Source organism: Nerophis ophidion, linkage group LG01 (assembly GCF_033978795.1).
Source record: "Nerophis ophidion isolate RoL-2023_Sa linkage group LG01, RoL_Noph_v1.0, whole genome shotgun sequence".
NCBI lineage: Eukaryota > Metazoa > Chordata > Actinopteri > Syngnathiformes > Syngnathidae > Nerophis > Nerophis ophidion.
The window spans coordinates 21,886,188-21,912,128 of NC_084611.1; the positions used below are offsets into that span (position 1 = coordinate 21,886,188).

General features: G+C 42.2%; 1 protein-coding gene across 1 annotated transcript in view; it reads right to left on the reverse strand.

The window, feature by feature from the left end:
* The window catches only part of pi4kab (phosphatidylinositol 4-kinase, catalytic, alpha b), a 66,068-nt gene that overhangs the window by 31,354 nt on the left and 8,773 nt on the right, over positions 1-25,941 (reverse strand). The window contains 14 exon segments of the mRNA XM_061898257.1: positions 2,586-2,689; positions 2,799-2,982; positions 3,073-3,168; positions 3,258-3,387; positions 6,935-7,064; positions 8,479-8,579; positions 8,680-8,871; positions 8,970-9,066; positions 9,158-9,223; positions 9,295-9,443; positions 11,556-11,622; positions 11,712-11,974; positions 12,060-12,132; positions 20,230-20,318. Coding sequence (XP_061754241.1) covers positions 2,586-2,689; positions 2,799-2,982; positions 3,073-3,168; positions 3,258-3,387; positions 6,935-7,064; positions 8,479-8,579; positions 8,680-8,871; positions 8,970-9,066; positions 9,158-9,223; positions 9,295-9,443; positions 11,556-11,622; positions 11,712-11,974; positions 12,060-12,132; positions 20,230-20,318 — 1,741 coding nt within the window.

The following is a 25,941-nucleotide window of genomic DNA, read 5'->3' on the forward strand; positions in this document are numbered from 1 at the left end:
GTGTCATCCAGACCAAAGGGGAAGCGAACCATCCAGACTGTTATCGACGCAAAGTTCAAAAGCCAGCATGTGTGATGCTATGGTGGTGCATTAGTGCCCAAGGCATGGGTAACTTACACATCTGTGAAAGCACCATTAATGCTGAAAGGTACATACAGGTTTTGGAACCACATAAGCTGCCATCTAAGCGCAGACTTTTTCATGGACGCCCCTGCTTATTTCAGCAAGACAATGCCAAGCCACATTCAGCACGTGTTACAACAGCATGGCTTCGTAAAAAGAGAGTGCAGGTACATTCCTGGCCCGCCTGCAGTCCAGACCTGTCTCCCATCGAAAATGTGTGGTGCATTATGAAGCGTAAAATACGACAGCAGAGACCCCGGACTGTTGAACGACTGAAGCTCTACATAAAACAAGAATGGGAAAGAATTCCACTTTCAAAGCTTCAACAATTAGTTTCCTCAGTTCCCAAACGTTTATTGAGTGTTGTTAAAAGAAAAGGTGATGTAACACAGTGCTGAACATGCCCTTTCCCAACTACTTTGGCATGTGTTGCAGCCATGAAATTCTAAGTTAACTATTAATTGCAAAAAAAACAAAAAGTTTATGAGTTTGAACATCAAATATCTCGTCTTTGTAGTGCATTCAATTGAATATGGGTTGAAAAGGATTTGCAAATCATTGTATTCGTTTATATTTACATCTAACACAATTTCCCAACTCATATGGAAACAGTTTGTTTGATACATCACATATTTATCCCATTGAGTTGAGTTTTTTCTTGCCCTGAGGTGGGATCTGAGCAGAGGATGTCCTGGCTTGTGCAGCCCTTTAAGACACTCATGATTTAGGGCTATATAAGTAAACATTGATTGATTGATTGATATTTACAGTTTCTGATTGCATGTCTTAAAAAGGAGTGGGAAGAAGCAGAGCTTATTTAAGTCTACACCTTTTTCATTCCATAGCAATTACTAAAACATTTGCTTACTTCCTGTTCTCAGTTTGTACTCAATTTAAATCCACAAATTTTATATTATAAAGTTCTAAATCAATATTTAAATTTGTTGTAATTCACATAATGGAATGAATAAGATTGCTACCCCTTTGTTTCAATAAAGTTTAAAATGTTTATCAGGATTCTTTTTCCTTCTACTTTGTAATTATTTTGAGTTCGCAACAGTTTCTTAAACTGGACCACGTTAGTACTTTCTTTGTCTTCTTTGCTTAATCCACTCCATAATTTAATTTGATACTGATTAAATGTCTTAAGTGTTGTTAGTGCATTTAATTATTTTAATTGATAGTTTTCTCTATGGTTAAATGTATCCTCTTTCGTTTAGAATTAGTTGTTGTACATTTTTCGAGAGAGGTTTTAGTTTGCTTTGTACTTGTACATAATTTTAGTTGGTTGCAAATGCACCAAATCATTGGGTTTCAATATTTTTTTATTCAGTAATTAACTGGTTTGAATGTTCTCTATAGCCAACATTATTATATATTATTCTAACTCACCTCATTTGTAAGATGGTTAGTGAAACCAAACAGTTCAGTTGCGATTGATTGAATGCCCTGAGATTATAATGACCCGGATGAATGAGAATATTCATAGACTTAGTGAAAGAAGTACACTTTTGTACTTATTAGCCCGTATTTCTACACAATAACTCAGATATGGTAAAACTACCGAGCAGTAGAGAATATGGAACAATTTTTGATCCACAACATATTTTGCTTTGTTCATTACTGATGTAGTTCTGGCCACCTCAGTAGCCTAGCGGTTAGAGTGTCCGCCCTGAGATCGGTAGGTCGTGATTTCAAATCCCAGCCGAGTCATACCAAAGACTATAAAAATGGGACCCATTACCTCCCTGCTGGGCACTCAGCATTAAGGGTTGGAATTGGGGGTTAAATCACCATAAATGATTCCCGGGCGCGGCACCGCTGCTGCCCATGGCTCCCCTCACCTCCCAGGGGGTGATCAAGGGTGATGGGTCAAATGCAGAGAATAATTTCGCCACATCTAGTATGTGTATGACAATCATTGGTACTTTAACTTAACTTATATGATTACACCCAAAATGTGGTTTAATTTACTCTGCCAAAGTTTACTCAGTCTATTTGTATTTATATTCATGTTTGACTCTCTCTTCTAATATTAGTCTAATGCTGTAAATCAAATTGCTAAAAGAAACAAACTTTTGCACGATATTCAAATTTTTTGAGTTTCACTTGTACTACAAAAATCAGACATGTATGATATGGTACTACACACAACTCAAACTATGTTTATTTGTAATTGTAGTTTCTAAAACTACAATGCTTTATGATGAGGGCTGTTGATTAAATAAGTACAAACTAGAACGTTGTTGATAAATAGGGTGTTGATGAAATAATAACAAATAAATATTTACAACATTTAAATAAACAAATTAATTTACAATTACAAAAATAAAAACACTTGGTTTTTCTACTATTGTGGTCACATAAAAGTGGCAATGGATTCACACAGATTTGGCATCGTTTTAGAAATTGATATACAGTAGTAACCATTCAATGTGAGAAGCCCTGACATTAACACTTACCTGTAGCCATGATCTCTGGAGTCCTTGGTAGCGGAGTATACGACTGAACTGGCCTTCACACTAATTTGCTGAAACAGGTTCCACACTTCCTGGTAGATGTATTGCTAAATGACATGAAATTAACAATATTTAACAGCCTTGTTTTAAGCTAATTTCAGAATAAACTCTGACACTTGTCTGAGCCAAACAGATGGCTGCCTCATTCAGACTTACATTTCCTGTAATGACCATGCAGCCCAGCTGGTCTATTATGAGCACGTCCAACTGGGACGGAGGCTGACAGAACTTTTGCTGCAAGATCTGCAGTATGTGCTCCATCACTTTAGGCGTGTCTCTCAGAGCCACAGCGATGTGGCCCAGCGCCCGTATGGTGTGATCTGGGATAAGATGTGCATCCCTGGCAGAAAAAACAAATGGTGTTATAGGAGCTTATTGTTTGTTCGCAAACATTTTGAACCGTCTCATACAATGCAGAGCTGTTGCTTACTTATCATTTTCCTGTGAAATGTAAAGACGGTTGGACAAGCTAGCAAGAAAGGCCTCCACAATGACATTGTCCATAGTCAGACCAGCTATTAGACATCTGTGCGGACAAAAAAGGAATCCATGTGTTTTTTTGTTTTGCTACAAGCATTTCTCTTGTTGAAGTTATGTAAGCCTTTTGCTTTAGACCTGCAGATGTTGTCGATGGAAATATCTCGGAGCTGCTCGTACATGGAAGGTTGGTCTTTCTTGTTGGACAGGATGTTGAATGTGGACTGAGAGTGCTCATTGGTCACACTGATCCTAATTTCTCCTGTGCCTTGACAATGAAAACACATTTCGAATGATTAAGGGGGTAAAGGGGAACTGCATTTTTTTAACTTGACAGATCATTTACAATCCCTATGTGAGATAAGCAAACGTATTGTTCTTTTTTAATGCATTCTAAATCATAAACAAACACTAGGAAAGAGTCAGCTAATAATGAAGGTAATGGAGATTCGATCTATACCGCCCACAAAAACAACCTACACAATTAATATATATAGTGTAAGTATACATGTAATGTCGGAGCCGGCAAATTCCTAACATTTCAAATTTACCGTATTTGTCATTTTAAACTTTACCAGAATATTTTGATGTGCATTAATTTCACAGACTCCTCTCTGAGCTGCCACCTCATAGAGCAGTTTGCATGTCCCAATGATCCTAGGAGCTATGTTATCCGGGGGCTTCCATGCCCCCTGGTAGGGTCTACCAAGACAAACGGGTCCTAAGTGAGGGATCAGACAAAGAGCAACTCGAAGAGTTCTATGGGAATGCAGGAACAAAGACTCAGATTTCCCTTGCCCGGATGCGGGTCAACGGGGGACTCTAGAGCCAGGCCCGGAGTTGGGGCACGATAGCGAGTGCCTGGTGGCCGGGGCTGTCCCCATGGGGCCCAGCCAATCATGGGAGGGGCCATAGAGTTCGGGTGCGTTGTGAGCTGGGCGGCAGCCAAAGGCAGGGCACTTGGCAGTCCGATCCTGGGCTACATAAGCGAGCTCTTGGGAAGTGAAATGTCACCTCGCTGGGGGGTGAAGGAGCCAGAGCTAGTGCGCGAGGTGGAAAATTTCCGGCTGGATATAGTCGGACTCACTTCAACGCACAGCAAGGGCTCTGGAACCAGTTGTCTAGAGAGATGCAAGACTCTCTTCCACATTAGCGTTGCACGCAGTGAGGGGCGGCGAGCTGGAGTAGCAATTCTTGTTGCCCCCCTGGCTCAAAGCCTCACGTTGGAGTTCAATCCAGTGGACGAGAGGGTAGCTTCCCTCCACCTTCGGGTGCGGGAAAGGGTCCTGACTGTTTGCGCTTACGCGCCAGGCAGCAGCTCAGAGTAAATGGGAGGAGTTTGGGGAAGCCATGGAAAACGAGGTCCGGACAGCTTCGAAGCTATTCTGGACCACCATCCGCCGCCCCAGGAAAGCGAAGCAGTGCAATGTCAACACCGTGTATGGTGGGGATGTTGTTCTGCTGACGTCGACTGCGGAAGTTGTGGATCGGTGGAGGGAATACTTCGAAGACCTCCTCAATCCGACCAGCACGTCTTCCTATGAGGAAGCAGTGCCTGGGGAATCTGTGGTAGGCTCTCCTATTTCTGTGGTTGAGGTTTCCGAGGTAGTTAAAAAGCTCCTCGGTGGCTAATCCCCGACTGTGGATGAGACCCGCCCGGAGTTCCTTAAGGCTCTGGATGCTGTGGGGCTGTCTTGGTTGACAAGACTCTGCAACATCATGTGGACATCGGGGGCGGTACCTCTGGATTGGCAGACCGGGGAGGTGGTTCTTCTCTTTAAGAAGGGAAACCGGAGGGTGTGTTCCTACTATCGTGGGATCACACTTCTCAGCCTTCCCGGTAAGGTCTATTCAGGTGTACTAGAGAGGAGGTTACGCCGGATAGTCGAACCTCGGATTCAGGAGGAACAGTGTGGTTTTCGTTCTGGTCGTGGAACTGTGAACCAGCTCTATACTCTCGGCAGAGTCCTTGAGAGTGCATGGGAGTTTGCCCAACCAGTCGACATGTGCTTTGTGGACTTGGAGAGTGCTCAGAGAATATTGGGTAACGGACTGTCTTATTGTGGCGGTTCCCTCCCTGTATAATCAGTGTCAGAGCTTGGTCCGCATTACCGGAAGTAAGTCGGACCCGTTTCCAGTGAGTGTTGGACTCTGCCAAGGCTGCCCTTTGTAACTGATTCTGTTCATAACTTTTATGGACAGAATTTCTAGGCACAGTCAGGGCGTTGAGGGTATCTGGTTTGGTGGCTGCAGGATTAGGTCTCTGCTATTTTCAGATGATGTGGTCCTAATGGCTTCGTCTGGCCAAGATCTTCAGCAGATCAGTTCGCAGCAGAATGTGAAGCGACCAGGATGAGAATCAGCACCTCCAAGTCTGAGTCCATGGTTCTCGCCCGGGGAAGGGTGGAGTGCCATCTCCGGGTTGGGGAGGAGATCTTGCCCCAAGTGGAGGAGTTCAAGTACCTCGGAGTCTTGTTCACGAGTGAGGGAAGAGTGGATCGTGAGATCGACAGGCAGATCGGTGCGTCGTCTTCAGTAATGCGGACGCTGTATCGATCCGTTGTGGTGAAGAAGGAGCTGAGCCGGAAGGCAAAACTCTCAATTTACTGGACACGATCACGGGTACAAGCGGCCGAAATGAGTGTCCTCCGCCGGGTGGCGGGGTTCTCCCTTAGAGATAGGGTGAGAAGCTCTGTCATCCAGGAGGGGCTCAAAGTAAAGCCGCTACCCCTCCACATCGACACGAGCCAGATGAGGTAGTTCGGGCATCTGGTCAGACTATCTCTCCCGGCTGGCCTGGGAACACCTCGGGATCCCCCGGAAGGGGCTGGACGAAGTGGCTGGGGAGAGGGAAGTCTGGGCTTCCCTGCTTAGGCTGCTGCCCACGCGACCTGACCTCGGATAAGCGGAAGAAGATAGATGGATGGTTGGATGGCCAACTGATTGGATATCTATATCTTTCAGCACAAGACTTGTGTTCAATTTTAGATGATGAATTAATTGTAATCCTCACTCAGGTAAAAAAAAAAAAAAATTAAAAAAAGGTGGGCGCAAATGAGCATCTTGTCATGGCTACCTCGTAATGTTTTCAGTTCAAAGGTGAATTTTAAAGTTGACCAACTTCTCGGCTTATGGCCAAAAACTTCTACTGTACAGGTGTGAGTCATGATTTATAATCTAGCACTAACATTTTACAACTCAGAGGCAATGCAGCAGCTCACCCTCTCAGTATGTCATTAGCTGCAGTAGTTAGCGACCTTGGCGGTCAATGCCCTGTGTTACTAAAAGTAGTTCCTCAGCTTTAATTCTTACAATAACAGTGTTGAACCTGGGTAAGGTGCAGATTACGTCATATAAATGTTAAATTTTGGAGGTTTTTTAGAGGGCTTTTTGAGCAGAATAGATGACTCCCATTAGTTACATTTTAGTCGTCTCGTACGACAGTTGAGAAAAGCATTGCATCTGTAGAGGTTATAGTTACAGTTTTCCTAAATATTGCCACTTTTTTCTACAATTTTAACATTTTTGTAAATCTGAAAAAAATGGAGCGGCTTTGTGTTTAATCTCAGGGCCATTTTTGCTTTGACCACATGACAAGTTTGGAGTTGATTAATTGTATAGCTCTTCACTAATGAACACAGTGTACTGATCAATGGTGAAAAGACATTGATGTGGTAATGACAGTGTTATATAATGACTTTTGTTGCACTGCCCTTAGCTCATAGCTGGGTTCTAATCCACCTCAACACCTGTTTAAAATAATACTCTTTGCAGCAATAAATATTATGGTAGCAGGTTTACTTGTGTCCTGGTACCTGAATTGTACTGGCTGTGGTACTTGTAAAGCTTTGTGAGAACAGGGGAAGGAACCACCAGGAAGTCCCTGAGAGATGTTGAAGCAGAGTGAGCCACCACAGGAAACCTCTCACAAAGACGCCCCAGGCCCTGCAAAATAGAAGGGCAGCATTGATATGTAAAATTAACATTAATCCAAGCAAAACTTAAGGGAAATGTATAATTATATTGCACTAGATACACTCAAATACAACTGTATATTATACTATGATCCAATACAAGAGATATCATACTGTTCGGTTTTAATTGACAGTCAGATATGTATTTATTTAAAGGGGGACATTATCACCAGACCTATGTAAGCGTCAATATATACCTTGATGTTGGAGAAAAAAGACCATATGTTTTTTTAACTGATTTCCGAACTCTAAAAGGGTGAATTTGGCGATTTAAACGCCTTTCAATTGATAGCCTGTCGAGCGATAACTTTTCACCCGTGACATCACAACATGAAGCAATCCGCCATTTTCTCGATCTTACTACATGCACCAAGTCAAATCCGCTCTGTTATTTTCCGTTTTTTCGACTGTTTTCCCGTACCTTGGAGAAATCATGCCTCGTCAGTGTGTTTTCGGAGGGTGTAACCACTAACAGAGACGGATTCAAGTTGCATCAGTGGCCAAAAGATGTGAAAGTCCCTCGTTTGTTCTGCACACTGTACCGACGACAGCTATGCCACGACAGAGATGGAAAGAATGTGTGGATATCCTGCGACACTCAAAGTAGATGCATTTCCAACGATAAAGTCAACGAAATCACAAAGGTGAGTTTTGTTGATGTTATTGACTTATGTGGAGTGCTAATCAGACATATTTGGTCACGGCATGACTGCAAGCTAATCGATGCTAACATGCTATTTAGGCTAGCTGTATGTACATATTGCATCATTATGCCTCATTTGTAGCTATATTTGCATCCAGCCTTTCCCTCCACCCACATTTAATGCCAAACAAACACATACCAATCGTTGGTTAGAAGGCGATCGCCAAATTCGTCCGCGCCGCTGTCTGTCGTGATATGGCTCTATAGCTTCAGTTTCTTCTTCAATTTCGTTTTCGCTATCTGCCTCCACACTCCAACCATCCGTTTCAATACATTCGTAATCTGTTGAATCGCTTGCGCCGCTGAAATCCGAGTCTGAATCCGAACTACTATGCTATACCTTTCTGTACTATCCGCCATGTTTGTTTCTGGTGGCTTCACGCAGTGACATCACAGGACAATAGACGGGTGGATGTAACGAAGGTTAAAATCAGGCACTTTGAAGCCGAAAAATTTTGAGAACTTCGAAAAATAAAATAAGCCACTGGGAACTGATTTTTATTGGTTTTAACCCTTCAGAAATTGTGATAATGTTCCCCTTTAACAATGCTACAACAACTGTAAAGAAAATGGATGTAAGTGAATGGATAAATGAATAGTGTTGTGGTGGTGATACAAAACTGTGTTCCTAATATTTTGCCTCTGATTGTATTCTAGTTACAAGTGAAGTGCATTCATTTACCTGCAGGCAACAGATGAGCAGGGGCATGTGAGCAATAACTACTTTACTTGAGGTTTTTGACTGCAGCTTCTCGGTCAGTTTGCTGCACAAGTTCTCAGCTCCTGACATGTGGAAAGCCAAACACACAAATATTCATCTGATTACTGATTGGGCTATAGCGAAACAGTGTGATGGTCACCCTCCAGGCTAATAATCGATTACCTTGCTCATCTTTGACGGCCCACACCATGAGGTCAACGCAGGCAGCGTTGGCTTGGCAACGGAGCTTTAGGGGGCTCTGTTCTCCTGGCAACCCTCCCGCTTCATGAAGTACCCGTTGCAGCTCTGACTGACTACTGCTAAATTGTTCTAAAACAAAGTCATGGACTTCCCGCACAAACGCCGGTTGCAAGGCTGCGATGCACAAAGGGAGGAGTAAACCAGTATGTGGGTTGATTTGAACATGACTTCTTTTGGAATAAACATGGATTTAAAACACTTGATGGATTTACCATTCATGTTGTATAGTGTGTCTCGCAGCATTTTGAATACGCATACATAGAGAGGGTCACTGAAGTTTTTGTAATAGAGGTTGATTCCAGGGTTAGACTTTGGCAGAGCACACAGGAAAGACAAATATAAATTAGATGAATAAAACGACACAGTTTTGACTTCATTGGCAGTTCCACATGACATTTACCTCTGTTGCTTCAGCTATGGTGGCGTCAAGGGTTTTCAAAAAAGATTCCGAAACAAACACCTTCACCTAGCGAGGACAAAATACCCAAGGTAAAGCAAACGCATGCTGTAGGCGTTAAAGTTACAGTAGAAACCTACCATGCTGAGGAGCTGGTGAAGAAGATGGTTGGGTACCTCAATGTGTTTCTCTCCCTCTACCAGGAAGAGAGGAGACAGTGACAAACTGGAGCTGATGGTGGAAAAATAGTAGCCAGGATCCATTACCGTGCTGTCAGGAAGGTAAGCACCTGGAAAGAAATAGACGAGTTGAGTCCGTGACCCTAATGTTAACAAAATATTTAACAAAATATTACTACATGAAATATTTCTAATTACAGGGTTCCCCAAATCATGAATATAAACAAGGTTTATTATTGTGGTTGTAGTGTGTAATAGTAAAGAACTGTCCTGAAACATACTGTTTTTAAGTATTCGGGGTCATTTATTTAGAGCAGTGTTTCTCAAACTGTGGTGTGTGTGCCACTAGCGTGTCCATCTAGTGCAGGGGTCGGCAACCCACATGCGGCTCTTTGGTCACTCTGATGTGGCTCAGCTGCATAATCAACGACCCCCACCGATTATTTCGGGAGGTTTACGCAGTTTGGTGCCTCTCCCGGGAATCACTCGAGGCGCGGTCTTCACCCGGTCTACAATATTGAGTGCATTCGATGCCGTGATGGCAATGCTTTTAACATGTCGTCGCACCCGCTTTTACACAATGCTATCTGCTTATCGGCCGGTCGCATGCTATACACAGCTCCAGTAAACTCACGCAAGACATACTTGTTCAACAGCCGTACAGGTTACACTGAGGGTTGTAATATAAACAACTTTAACACTCTTACTAATGTGCACCACACTGAACCCACACCAAACAAGAATGACAAACACATTTAGGGAGAACATCCACACTGTAAGACAACATAAACACAACAGTACAAATACCCAGAATCCCATGCATCCCTGACTATTCCTGGCTACATTATACACACGCTACCACCAAACCCCGCCCCCCCAAACCCGCCCACCTCAACCGACGCATGGAGGAGGGGCGGGGGGGGTTAGTGCTAACATGTGTATAATGTAGCCAGGAAGAGTCAGGGATGCATGAGATTCTGGGTATTTGTACTGTTGTGTTTATGTTGCCTTACAGTGCGGATGTTCTCCCGAAATGTGTTTGTCATTCTTGTTTGGTGTGTGTTCACAGTGTGACACATATTAGTAAGAGTGTTAAAGTTGTTTATATTACAACCCTCAGTGTAACCTCTATGGCTGTTGAACAAGTATGTCTTGCAGCGGTGTGCGTGCGTCTGCAGAAGCCACATACAACGTGTAACTGGGCTGGTAAGCTCTTTGTGCATGTTGTAGAGGGTGTTAAAGGCAGCGCTTTCATTCCACTCCCTTATTATTGTTGTTTGGATGAATATCATCAGATATTTGCGAGAATAGATACTTTGAGAATTCGGGAACCTCCGGAAAATATGGGAGGGTTGGCAAGTGTAATGATTTTATTTATAAATGGTTGATTTGTATAGGCTAGTAAGGTATCTTACTAGCCTATATAAATCAACCATTTATAAATACACGTCAGTAGACTAAATGAAACTCTTCAACATAAGTGTAATGCTGTCAAGAGGCATTCATGTAAAACCCGCGGGCCGCACTAACATTAAATTTTCTCATTAAGGTTCGGGCCGCGTGTCTGAGACCCCTGGTTTATATATAGCACAAAGCAAAAAAAAAACAAACTCAGTATGCAGTGTTATTTCATTTTAAATTTCAAAAGAGTTTTGCGGCTCCCATTATTTTGTTTATTTTGTGAAACGGGTCAAAATGGCTCTTGGAGTGTTAAAGGTTGCTGACCGCTGATCTAATGGTATACCAAAGAATCACTTGATAAAAGTACAGTGTTTTATTTTCCTATAGCATAACAGAGTTACCGTGCAAACAGTGTGTAATGTTAGAGTGGCCAAAAATATTGAATATACTTGTTAAATAAAACCACTGCCTTATTTTTAATGAATACTTAGGCCTACCCTGCTACTGTATTTTAATAGAATAGAATAGAATAGAGGAGTACGTTGGTCATTTTGGTGGTACTTGGAGAGCTAAGTGTTTTCTGATTTAGAGTTAGAGTCAAAATATCAGAAACAACTCTGAGAATGAGGCAGTGCACTGCAATTGTATTGTATACTGTACCTCTGTAAACGACAACCAAAACAATGCACATATTGTTGAACTGTTACCTTAGACCTTTAAATGTTGTACAGTGTACTGTATGCTGTAACTCCTGTATTAGGTTGTGCAGGTTAATGTAATATTTTGTTTGTGTAGCATATATCAGCCTCTGTGTCTCTTACCTTCAAAATAATGTGGGCCAGGTGTTATGGGAGAGCATGGTGAATTTCCCCCTGCGTCTGCACAAACCTATGAGAAACACCACTTTAACATCAAGCAAAGAACTCAAATGCATATAAAAATTGGTGGTGAAATATTTTACATGTATGTAAACACACCTGTGCAGAGAGGTCTTGGCTGGCGGCAGCGCGTCGACGCAGAGTGTCACTTTGGTAAACTGTCAGCAGGGAGGACGGAATAATGGAACGAAAGTCATTGAAGGATCGGCGCCGCACACCTTCCGTTTCCTCTGGGACGTAACGGGCCTGAGGCGAGTCTTTCGGAAACAACTTAGACAGGAGGGCTTCGTCGGTGACGCTGTAGCGACCAAATGCTCGTGTCATGCCCAGCAGGCTGGGAACAATGTGTCGGCACAGGTAGACTACAGAAGAAGAAACAGAGAGAAAGAGAGTCATGATTTTTTCAGGACTGTTTTTCTATTGTGGGGGAAACTTGTATACTATTACCTTTGTCATGGTTATCAGGTTTTTGGCACATTCCCTGTAATGTCTGCATGACTTCCATGATGGTGTCCATGATCTGAGTAAAAGCAGAACAAATTAGCGAAAGAGCATCCCTATTAATCTGTGCTACCTCTAAAACACACTACTATTACTACTGGTGGGTCGGGAGTCAGGGCCCAAAAATGGGTAGTGGATAGTTTTTCAAATGTCTTAGACATGCATTTGACACATGCGATTGAACGACACTAGTTGTTTTTTGGAGAGGAAATGTGAAAAATAACAGATTTAAACTGATACACCTGCAATTTTCACTTTTAAACATTTGTCCTTATTTAATATTTTATTTTGACTTTTTTTTTTATGATGATGTTCTTTCTCAGTTAAGTTGTGCTCCTATATGCACTTTGCATACATAAGAATGTAAAGGCCTGCTTGCAAGTTGCTCAGTTACATTTTTTTAACCTTTCAACATTTTTTAAACCAAAAATATAATGAGAACGCTAGCTGATTAGTTACCATTAGTGGTTTAACAGAATACTGCATACACACACACACACACACACATACTGTACATACATACATACGCCTGAGGATTTTGTATATATACACACACAAAACGCGCTAAGTTTATACCAAAATGGATACATGGATGATACGGCAGAGGATTGGGAGAATGTCATGTGGTCAGATTAAACCAAAATAGAACTTTTTGGTATAAACTCAACTCGTCGTGTTTGGAGGAAAAAGAATACGGAGTTGCATCCCAAGAACACCATACCTACTGTGAAGCATGGGGGTGGAAACATCATGCTTTGGGGCTGTTTTTCTGCTAAGGGGACAGGACGATTGATCCGTGTTAAGGAAAGAATTAAAGGGGCCATGTATCGTGAGATTTTGAGCAAAACCTCCTTCCATCAGTGAGAGCTTTGAATGGTTGACCAAATACTTATTTTCCACCATAATTTACAAATAAATTCTTTAAAATTCCTACAATGTGAATTCCTGGATTTTTTTTTTCACATTCTGTCTCTCACAGTTGAAATGTACCTATGATGAAAATTACAGACCTCGGTCATCATTTTAAGTGGGAGAACTTGCACAATCGGTGGCTGACTAAATACTTTTTTGCCCCACTGTGTGTGTGTATATATATATATATATATATATATATATATATATATATATAAAAGAGGAAGAAGCTCCTTGGGACATCTCCTCAGCAGTTACCCAAAGTCTCTGGCTGATGGTCGCTATCGCTGGCGTCATGACTAGGTACTCAAAGCAGTTGCTGAGGGCATAACCTCCGCCATCAGCACCAGCAAACAACATCATGAGCCAAAGAAGGCAATGTCTTTTATCAAAGCTGGAGAGAGACCGTCCAAAGACAACAACAGGACTCCTTCACACAGCCCCTGATTTGCAGCTACTCGTTGACCTGGGAAAACAACTGAGGTTCCCCCAGTACATTGTAAAAACATCTCTACGCCCAGACATGATCATCATTTCAGAGGCTTCGAAACATCTTATCATGCTGGAACTAACAGTGCCTTGGGAGGAGCGGACTGAGGAAGCCAACGAAAGGAAACGTGCCAAGTATCAGGAACTGGTGGAGGACTGCAGGGGCAGGGGCTGGAGGACTTTCTACGAGCCAATAGAAGTTGGCTGCCGTGGCTTTGCAGGACGCTCCCTCTGCAAAGTGCTTGGCCGATTGGGAGTCACAGGGGTGGCCAATAGGAGGGCCATTCAATCCGCGAGTGAAGCGGCAGAGAAAGCCACGAGGTGGTTGTGGCTGAAAAGGGCAGATCCATGGGTTGCTACTGGGACACAAGCAGGGACTAGATCACCCCGGCTGGGTCGCCTGGACGAGGGTGTCTGATGTTGCGAGACCCGAAACACTTGATCAATCCAGGTTACATCATCCAGGTTACATGTCCCAGTGCATCCAAGAGATGTATCTTTCAAATATATATATATATATATATATATATATATATATATATATATATATATATATATATATATATATATATATATATATATATATATATATATATATATATATATATATATATATATATATATATATATATATATATATATATATGCCTGAGGATTTTTTTGTCACTCACTGCCATCTGGTCTACGTGTAAACGAAGGGAGTGTTTGCACATACAAAAAGGTTGTCCAAGAGAAGCGACTACTGTAACAATTTGCAGTCTTGTTGTTATGATACGCTATATATAAAGTAAATGATAGCTAATTTTATCTATCCAATTCATCACATAAAGCTAGTATTCTTCTTCTTGTCTGTGAAACATCCACACAGTGTGGTTAAGTCCAGTGTGGATCTGAGTTGGAGTTTTTTTAAGATAGTTGTTTGGCTGAGAATTAGGCACTCAAATACATTTGATGTGCTGTGCGGTCTGGTCGATGAACGCATATAGTGATTGAAGTGCCCAACACCAGTTTGTCGGCGATTTAGGGGGACACATTCCTTGCGGGGTAGTTTGGCGGCAGGTAGCAACATTGTGTAAATTGGTTGGGGCGCTGGATTTCCAGCGGCTAGCTCTCCATGCTTCAACCATGTTGAAGTCAGAGCTTCAAAGAGTTGCCACGTGGAGGAAGAAAAGGTGACAGGAAAGTAGGCGCCAGCGGTCCAGTTTTCAGTTCACAACAAACTTGTGGGGAAGATGTCCTGAGTTCAGTCAGGCTCTGTTTTCAAGTTTGTGGGTGAGATGCTCTTTGCACAAGGCTGCTGGCGCAATGTCAGCCAGCACTGACAGGAACTTTGATGTGGTAAACCACAAGCAGCCAGTGATAATCCTCAGTGTGTCTTTGAATGTGGTGTCAAGCTTATGTGTGTACGCTCTTGCACCAAACTGGGGTATTATACTCTGCAGGTCTGTAGTTGAGAGTGAGGGCAGTTTCTTCCCATCATCTACGTGTGTGTGTGTGTGTGTGTGTATGTATATGATGGATATGTGTGTATTTTGGGTATATGCATTTATGTGTGTATGTATGTGATTATGTGTGTGTATATATATATATGTGTATTGTATGTATGTATATGTATACTATATATAAATTGTATACGTGTGTGTTGTGTATATATAGGTATATATGTAAGTGTGTGTGAATTTAAATGTATTACATATAGATAATATATAGCATCTACGCAGCAACCACTGAATTGAATTATATTATATATATTATTGTATTTGATATTGTATATATATATTTTATATGTATAGGGGTGGGACTTAATAAGTTTACTTCTTCCCACTCCCTTTTGAGCCAATCTTGACATCTACAAAAGATTAGTCACATGTAATGTTTTCAATGTAGGTGTGAAAATAATGTATGTATATATATATATATATATATATATATATATATATATATATATATCTTTTGTATTTCATGCCATTCTTTTGTTTTGTTTGCATGGCTCAAAATAAACCATTCATTCATTCATTCATTCGTTCATTTTTCTTTGTCACTAATTACAATATGAATGTAATATTTTGGATCATATTAGAAAAAAGCGATGATATTTGTGCCATTTTGTGTTTTACACTACAGCTTCTATTCAGACAAGCAGCAGCAGCACATTTGCTGGTGAGAGACAGACTCACCAGGTAGATCCAGGTGAGTGTTTGTTATTTGTAACAGACTCTAGTAATAATAATTTTTCAATTAAAAATGATACAACAAACCATTTTTTAAGAAGGGGCATAGGGATTATTAAAAATAAAATATTGTATGACTGGTGGATTTTTTTTTTTAATTTGGATTCATTCATATGAATATGTATTAGTTCAGTGTATGCCTAATCATTTTGTCATAGAGGCTACTCTGGGCTGAGTCTGTGCCTTAGCGAGCTGTATGAGCTCTCAGAATTGTCATCACCTTTCCGAGCCTGGTCACAGCTGTTGTGTCCTACTACAAGACATTTCACCCGCCTCCCTTCGAGTGCCGCTCACATGGTGTATAAATGATTGGTGTTGGTCGGGGTGGCCGTAGATGCAAATTGGCAGCCAAGCTTCTGTCAATCTACTCCAAGGCAGCTGTGGCTACAAATGTAGATTACCACCATGCATAGGGGCTGATTTACATGTCTGCCATTGGGTTTTCGGACAGGCGGTAAATGTGGTGCTACTTTTCTGAGCATGCACGGTTTTTGCTTGGTGGTGACTTTGAAAATTAATTTGCCATCAATCCCACTTGGGTGCTCGACCCCGAAGCACCCACGGGATCGGCGCCTATGCCACCATGAATGTGTAAATGTGGAGGGAATAAACAGAGCGAACTGAGCACTTGCTTAGGGCCTCGCGGCCACTAGGGGGCCCCCAAGAGCAATTAACAAAAAATATTACTTTTTAGTTTTTGTGTGAATGAATCCGATTGATGATTTCTACATGATAAATGGGTTGTACTTGTATAGCGCTTTTCTACCCCTTTTTAAGGGGCCCAAAGCGCTTTGACAGTATTTCCACATTCGCCCATTGACACACACATTCACACACTGACGGCGGGAGCTGCCATGCAAGGCACTCACCAGGACCCATCAGGAGCAAGGGTGAAGTGTCTTGCCCAAGGACACAACGGACGTGACTAGGATGGTAGAAGGTGGGGATTGAACCAGTAACCCTCAGATTTCTGGCACAGCCACTCTACCAACAAAATATATATTATTGTATAAAGACACAACTTTCGTTCAACTGAGTGCTACTGCTGCTAGTATTTCTTACTGCCTCTCTGTAAATGTAAAACCTTTGCCTCTGCTGCACCCATCATTGCTGTGCCCCCCCTTCTCACCACAGAGTCAGGCGGCCCGTGCCCACCCTGGGCTGGAAGCTGTTCATTTTATTTATTTATTTATTTATTTATTTATTTTTTACATAGCAGCAGGAAAAAATAGGACATGTCTAATCAATTGCAAAGGCACATTGAGTAAGTCCATCCATTTCCTACCGCTTATTCCCTTTCGGGGTCGCGGGGGGCGCTGGCGCCTATCTCAGCTACAATCGGGCGGAAGGCGGGGTACACCCTGGACAAGTCGCCACCTCATCGCAGGGCCAACACATTGAGTAAGTAGACAACCCAATTATCTAACAATTTAGTTTAGTATGAAAAAGAGCCGAAAAGGTTGACAGAAATTAAATCCCGTCGTATTTCATTTTGTCTTGTCGATGGATGGGACAAGTTTCGGAGTATATCCAATAACAGCTCTATAATGGCGTATATTGAAAGAGATGGGGGTTAGTTATGAAGCCAATCAAATGCTTTTCCTCTTCAGATGAGAAATTCAGTAGTCCCAGCCAACAACGAAACCAAAATGTGTGGCTTTAACATTTTTCCCATTGTATTATGTGTGCAACTGGGATAAAGTGAAGAGGACACATTTGATTTTAATCGTATGGTGCCATCAGTAGTCTAGCCATCAATCGTGACATCACAATGTTGAGTCAAATGTATTACTTTATGCCGCTTTGTGAGTCCGCATCTATCGCTAAACCTTATCTGCTGGGGCTTCATCTGTCCACAGGACCACAACGGACTGCTTCATGTAAGACAAACACTTATATTTGTGGTTATTGTAACTATACTTGTTAGAAACTATGTAAGCCTTTATTGTGTCTGAGGAATCAAATAGTTCCGATTTGTATAACATTAATAATATTGTAAAAAGGACTGTTATTGAGCCGATGTTGATGTGCTAAAACCTTTTTCTTCTTTCAAAGCTACATACAATATTAACTGTTATTTGTTCATGTACATAATAAATATTAATAGTGTGTTAGGATGCATTCATTAAATCATTGGTTTTCAAAAAGTGATTCAAAGTAATACTTTGATATTGATAAATCTTAACTCTGCAATTCCTAAAGGCAGGGATGTCAAACATGCGATCTGGCCCGCCGACAGGTTCTAGCCACCCAGCGAGATGAGTTTGCTACATGTAAAATTGAGCTGCATTTTTAAATGAAAGAAACTGCTTTTTTTTTTAATTGTGTCCACTGGATGTCGCAAAAGCAATTATGCTAGGTAAGCAAATCATTTACACCAGGGCGAGCAAGTATACCAAGCAAGAGAGGTACACGGTAAAGCGGGGCTGCGACTCTTTTCCCTTGACAAACAAACCAGATTAAAATAAACAAATGGTAACACCACTTAAAGTGCTGCGTGAGACACTGCACATTGATATAGTTCTGTGAAAATTAATCTCTTCTGTGCAAATAAAAAATGTGAACAGTGGAAATGATAAAGAGGAGTTGATACAATGAAGCATGTTTATCTATCCTTTATTTTGTTTTTTGTTCAACCCTAGATGGGCTGTGACTTAAAGTTTAATTGATTTGTAGATACACTGGGATTAAGTCTAACTCCATTGTGTTCTTCAGTGTTTTTGAAACTGCAGCATTATTTTCCTGAGAAGTTTCAACTAATTTGAAGTGTTTTGTCAAGAGAATTATTTCAGATATGTACATTTCAGAATGTGCTTGTCCTATTTTGGGCCAAAATAAAACAAAGAAAACAATCTGAAGTTGTCGTAGTTGTATTTTTAACTTATTATGCCATGATTTTACCCGTCCGGCCCATAATGTAATATATTTTCCTCCATGCGGCCCCTGAGCTAAAATATGTTTGACACCTCTGTCCTAAGGTTAGTCTATTAATTTATGAACAGACGAGATGTGTCAGTATCAAAATATTACTTTGAATTAATACATCCAAACTCTTTAATATTTATTATGTGCATGCAAAAATAACAGTTACAAATGTTGTAGCTTTTAAACAAGAAAGAGGTTTTAGCACATTAAGATCAGGTTGATAACAGTCCTTTACAATACGATTTAATATCATAGAAATGGCCAACTCTATTATTTTTTGGACACAATAAAGGCTGAAAGCATGTCAAACACACTGTTGCCATAACCACGAATATACATTTAGTGTTTTCCTGCATTGGTTTCCAGACAAAGTCCCAGCAGTACAGCTTTAGCAAGCGCATGCTCTCAAGTGGGAATACATTTTTGGAAGGGCACCCCTAAAAAACATTTGATGCCCCCCTTAAATGTTTTTCTGTCGTGGCCATGCAGTGCGCACTGTAACTGTGCATCCAAAGTGAAGGTAGAGGCAAAATGTCACAAAAAAGGACATCCTAAAGGTGCAGAAAAAAGAAAGTGGAAGAGGAGGAATAACCTGCCAAGATAGTTGTGTATGTTTAAAAATCAAAGTAACACACAAAAAAAATGTACTTTAGGACTGTGCAATAATAATAACATTATTAATTTAAAACTAATTTGTACAAGACTGGTGAGACATGATGACACTTTTATTGTAAATACAAAGCTTTGTCACTTGGAATATTCAACCCCGGGCCACTCTTGTAGCTGAATGTTGTACATTGACATCATTCATTCATTGTTATTAGTTGTGTTATTATGACATTGGCATTATATATATGTTCTTTACTGGACCACCACCACATATTTATAAATGAAATGTCATACACATGAAAAAACATGCCAGGCTAACAATAGGATAATGTAAACAACACTGCCAGAGCCGCAATGATTGCATGAGTGTGAATGATCAACAATCAATATTATTGGCAGAAATAGAGTACCCAAAAATCAACAGAGGGCCCTAAAATCAGCAATAGAGGGCCCCAAAATCTAAATTTTGCTCAGAGCCCTATAAAGGCTTGGCTCTGTAAATAAATGATTGGTTCTCAGTTCTCTGTGAAGTGTTTTGAGTGTCTAGAAAGTGCTGTATAAAAATAAATCCATTATTATTATTATTATGATGACTATCGACAGAAAAATTGGAGGTAAAATACAGTAGCTTCCACCCATGGGTGAAGTCTGTGAGGTCAAAGGTCACTGATATTGGACTTGAGAGAGGCCATGATTACAATTTCTAATTTAGTTCATCCAATAGTGTCTGATGGCCTTTTCCACACCAAATCCATCCAAGTTAACCTTCACGGATACAACTGTTCAAACTAGTGTGTTGAAAGATACTTAAGATTTAAAAGTAACTAAAGTGTCTCGTCCAAGCGTTGATGACTATATCATCAATTTAGATGTATGTCTAAAGACTTTAGTCTCCAAAGTTTATCACTGTTATGGTGCAATCACCATTCCTGTGTGTCCATTAAACTGACCTCTTGTCTTGAGTCCTGGCCCATCTGGGCCACATCTGCCAAAAGAGTCACTAAACAAAAGCTGAAGTTTTCTGCAACCGGGAGTAATTCTGGAGAGCACATAGTAATCAAAATTACAGAACATTGAAAGGCATTACTAAGCAGTAATATTACAGAAACTACCGTTGGGCATTTAAGCAGATATCCTTAAAGGGGACCTATGCTCATTTGAGCCTTTTCTGACTTCTAAATGTTGTCACAATGTTGTATACCGTATTTCCTTGAATTGCTGGCAGGGCATATAGTATACGCCTGCCTTGAATTACTGCGGGGTCAAACTCGCTTCGCAAAATAATTAGCAAATGCTTAGTATTACCGCCTTGTCAAACTTGTGACGTCACGAGTGACACTTCCCCTGTCATCATTTTCAAAATGGAGGAGGCTGACTTCAGTTCCGGTAATTTGAAATCGCATAAAGGGAAGAAGATTAAGAGCTATTCAGTAGGATTTAAGGTCCAAGCTTACATCACACTCAAATTTGTACGGCATACCTTTGGTAAGTGCCGGAGGGAGAAGAGGTTTTAAAATAATCAGCGCATGCTTACTTTTACCGCATGCCTTTGGTAAGCGCAAGAGTGAGAAGAGGTTTTGAATTAATTAGCGCCCCGGCGGATATTCAAGGAAATACGGTAGTCGTGGCAAACAATCAATCAATCAATCAATCAATGATTATTTATATAGCCCTAAATCACTAGTGTCTCAAAGGGCTGCACAAACCACAACACAAACCTCAACGACATCCACAGTGGCAAAGTGTCAAATCAAAAGGGTCATGCATTTAGGTGTGAGCTCGTGGACAGTTTTAGATGCCTCTGACCTCATGCCCTTGCACCTGCTCTGATGTCCAATTTCTCTGTGTTTAATTTGTCCACAACATTTACATGTTACTGTTCTGTCAATATGGGCCACTACCAAATTGGATTTGCCGATAAACTCAAAAGGGAAATGAAGGCACCGTTGTGACATTTCTCCTGGATTTGAGAGCCCATAACATCATGTTATGGGCACGTTAATTATGAATTGATTAACGTGGACCCCGACTTAAACAAGTTGAAAAACTTATTTGGGTGTTACCATTTAGTGGTCAATTGTACGGAATATGTACTGTGCAATCTACTAAAAAAAGTTTCAATCAATCAATGTTTGTCTTTGTATATACACACATATACATATATATATATATATATATATATATATATATATATATACATATATATATATATATATATATATACACACACATATATATATATATACACACACATATATATATATATATATATATATATACACACATATATATATATATATACACACATATATATATATATATATACACACATATATATATATATACACACACATATATATATATATATACACACACATATATACATATATATATATATATACACACACATATATATATATATATATATATATATATATATATATATATATATACACACACATATATATATATATATATATATATATATATATATATATATATATACACACATATATATATATATATATATATATATATATATATATATATATATATATATATATATATATATATATATACACACATATATATATATATATATATATATATACATACATAATTCACTTTGTCATCGTTATTCACTGTATTGTACGATTGTGCATATGGCTAGGCAAGGCAACTTTATTTATATAGCACATTTACAACAAATTTTAAATTGAACCAAAGTGCTTTACAGATTAAAAATCATAGAGCAAAAAAACTAAACAAAAAACACACAAAGAACATAAACAATGAATGAGCTAAACAAGATAGTGCAAAAGCAATATGGTAAAAGGGGTCAAATAAGCGTAAAAAATTGCAAAATAAAAATAATAAGAGTTGTTCTGGTTTAGCATTCATATATGCAGTTAAGAGCCTATAATTCAGCGCAGCCCTTTAAGTGGCCATCAGGAGATTCTCCAATAGGTGGGGGTTTGTTGTTCCCGCCATTTTTGAGTGTGTGTGATGTTGCCTTTCATTCTGTTTTTTGGACTATTAAACAACGCACACGTTTTTGCGTGTCAAACGATGCTTTAAGTTGTCTTGCGTTCACGCTACAAGCCAACACTGGTGACCCCGACACTTCACTGAACGGATTCAGTGAATATTATCGACCATGACGCCGGATGCGGTTGGTCTAAAGCTGCCTGAGTTCTGGCAATCTTCCGCGACTACATGGTTCGCCCAGGTCAAGGCACAGTTCGCCCTGCGTTGTATCACCGACGACGACACTAAGTTTTATTATGTCGTGTCCTCCCTCGGGAGTACGACGGCGACCAGAGTGGTTAGCGCCTTTACGCAGCCACTGGAGAGAAACAACTACCTCACGTTGAAGGCTCACCTCTTAAAGACATTTCAACTTTCCTTTCCTTTGCCTTTTTTCGTTGCAGGGGCTTGGCGATTGCAAGCCCTATGAACTAATGGACAAAAGGCTAGGCCTCTTAGGTGAGCAGACCAGATAGCCTCTTCGTGCAGCTTTTCCTGAGACTCCTGCCTTCTCAGTTGCGGGCTGCTTTAGCCAACACCACTATTTCGGACTGCCACGAACTAGCTGCTGATGCTGATAAGTTATTTTTAGCCTCCCAACCGACCTATGTGGCTGCTTTCCTTCTGGCTGAGACAGAAAGACCCATGGCAGATTCTTCCACTATCTCTACTGCTGCTGCTGCTGCTACGCCCCCCAGACGGCAAGCGGTTCCGGACTATGTTTTTTCCACGCAAAATTTGGGACCAAAGTCAGGCGGTGCCTGTGCCCCATGCAGTTTTGGTGGACCGCCGCCGGGAAACGCTGGGGCTGGTGCTCAGCAGTGGCCATGAGCATCGGCAGTTCTGAGAGGCTGCTCTTCATCCAGGACTCCCTCTATGGACGACGGTTCCTGAGTGACACGGGCGCACACAACGCCACCACGGGCCCCCCTGTGCACGCACGAGCCCGGCGCATGGACCCTGCTAAGCTCTCCATCGCTAGAGCTGAATTAGAGACCATGGAACGCCTCGGGATCATTCGCCGCTCAGACAGCCCGTGGGCGTCACTCCTCCACATGGTGGAGTGCCCGGAGGTGGTTGGCGGCTATGCAGTGATTACCGCAAACTCAACGATGTGACTACCCCGGACCGTTATCCGGTCCCCAACATACAAGATTTTTTCGCCAACCTGGCTGGGAAAATTGTGTTTTCCAAGGTAGATCTCGTCTGGGGCTATCATCAGGTGCCGGTCCACCCCTCTGATATACTGAAGACATCGGTCATTACCCCATTTGGACTGTTCGAATTTTACGAATGCCTTTTGGCCTTAAGAGCGCCGCACAGACTTTCCCGCGATTGATGGACTCTGTTTTATGTGACTTGCCATTTCCGTTTGTCTACTTGGACAACATCCTGGTAGCAAGCACCTCTCAGGCCGAGCATGTGACCCACCTCAGGTCCCTTTTTCAGCGCCTTAACCAACAACGGGTTCATTGTTAACCCGGCTAAGTCCCAGTTCGGGGTTGTCTGTAATCGACTTCCTCGGACATCGTGTCACGAAGTGCGGGGCAATTCCCCTCCCAGCGAAGGTTGCTGCTATAGCAAACTTCCCCCACCCACTCACGGTTAAGGTTCTTCAGGAGTTCCTTGGCATGCTAAATTTTTACAATCGTTTCATCCCCGGGGCAGTTGACCTCATGCAGCCGCTGAATGATGCTCTTAAAGGGGCTGCTCCCAAGCACATGTTAAGACTGGTCTGACACAGGGAACAGTGCTTTTGTGGGGATAAAGTCTCCTCTCGCTAATGCTACCCTGCTCCTATTGCAATCACCACTGACGCGTCAGACTATGCTGTAGGTGCAGTGCATGGGCAGTGGGTGGGTGGCACTTGACAACCTTTGGCTTTCTTTAGCAGGCAGTGGCACCCCTGCAAGCGGAAATATAACACATTTGACCGTGAACTCCTCGGGCTCTATCTGTTCAAATTGTTCAAATGTCATTTCCGTTCGCTGCTTGAAGGGCAGCCTTTCACAGCTTTTGTGGACCCACAAACCTCTCACTTTCACGATGGCTAAGATGGCCGAACCGTGGTCGGCTAGGGAACAGAGGCACCTCTCCTACGTCTCAGAGTTTATGACGGACATCCAGCACCTTTGCTGGTAAGAGCAATGTTGTTGCTGACTGCCTTTCCCGAGCCGTCACGGGCGCTGTCCATGTGGGGCCTGATTTTGCACAAGTGGCAGTTGATCAGGCCGACGACCTGGACATCAGAGCTCTGAAGGTTGTAACCACAGGGCTACGGTTGTTTGAGGTTCCATTTGAGGACACAGGGGTTACGCTCCTTTGTGACGTTGCTACCGGGTCGGCCAGGGCCCCTTGTGCCCGCCATTTGGAGGCGGCGTGTGTTCGACTCCATCCACGGCCTTTCCCACCCTGGGCGGAAACCTTCCCAGCGGCTTGTGGCTGCAAAAATTTGTCTGGCGTGGAATGAAGAAAGACGTTAAGGACTTGGATTCCACATGTGTGGCATACCACCACTCAAACGTGCACTGCTCCACGCAGGCCCTACTGGCACCATTTACGGTTACGGAGCGCCGTTTTGACCATGTCAACGTGAACCTGGTCGGGCCTCTCCCATCCACACGCAGCTGCACATACATCCTCACGATGGTCGACAGGACACCCGCTGGCCAGAGGCAGTACCTCTGACGTCAGCAACACCCGCAGAGGTGGCGTGTGCCGATCGTGGGCTCTCAGTTCACTTCCGAGTTCTGGGCCGCTGTGGCCGAGAGCTTAGGAGTAAAACTCCACCACACGACGGCGTATCACCCACAGGCCAATGGTATGTGTGAGCGGTTTTCACAGATCCATGAAAGCAGCGCTCAGGGCGTCCCTAAAAGACGACGCTTGGGTAGACAAACTCCCTTGGGTGATGTTGGAGCTTCAAACTTCCCCCAAGGAAGGCCTGCAATCTTCCTCGGCAAAGTTGGTGTATGGCCAGCCCTTGCGATTCCCAGATGACTTTATTCCTACCACGACGGCACCTTGGTACGCCAGGGAGCAGCGAGCTGCTCTCCTTGATGCCGCCAAGGGTTTTGCCTCCATCCCCACTTCTCTACACGGCCTTACACCATCTCATGTTCCCGCTTTTTTAAGAAGAGCAGCATTTGTAAGCCACGACGCCCACCGTGGCCCCTTTCAGCCTCCTTACGATGGGCCGTTTCGCGTTCTAGAGAGCGGAGACAAGCATTTTCTGTTGGATTTCGGGGTTCGGTCTGAAAAACTCACGGTGGACCGGCTTAAAGTGGCCCACTTGGATCTTAGTCAGCCCGTCACTCCACAACCCCGCGCTGGGGTCCTCGGCCCGCTCTAAATAGGCCCCTTAATAATGTTTTGGATCCTTTTACGCGGGCCCGCTGGACCTTAGACAGTGCAGATACCCTGCCTGCTGACACCCCGGTGTTAGTACCAGTCCGGCGCACCTGGTATGGTTGGCCCGTCTGTGCCCCCGTCCAATGACCGTTTATTTATTTATATTTTTGTGATGGCAAATTCTGGGGGGATGTGGGTAGCGGTTGATTTAAGGACATAATTCACCACACCTGTTACTTGACTTTGTCATTATTCACTGTATTGTTCGATTGTGCGTATAACAA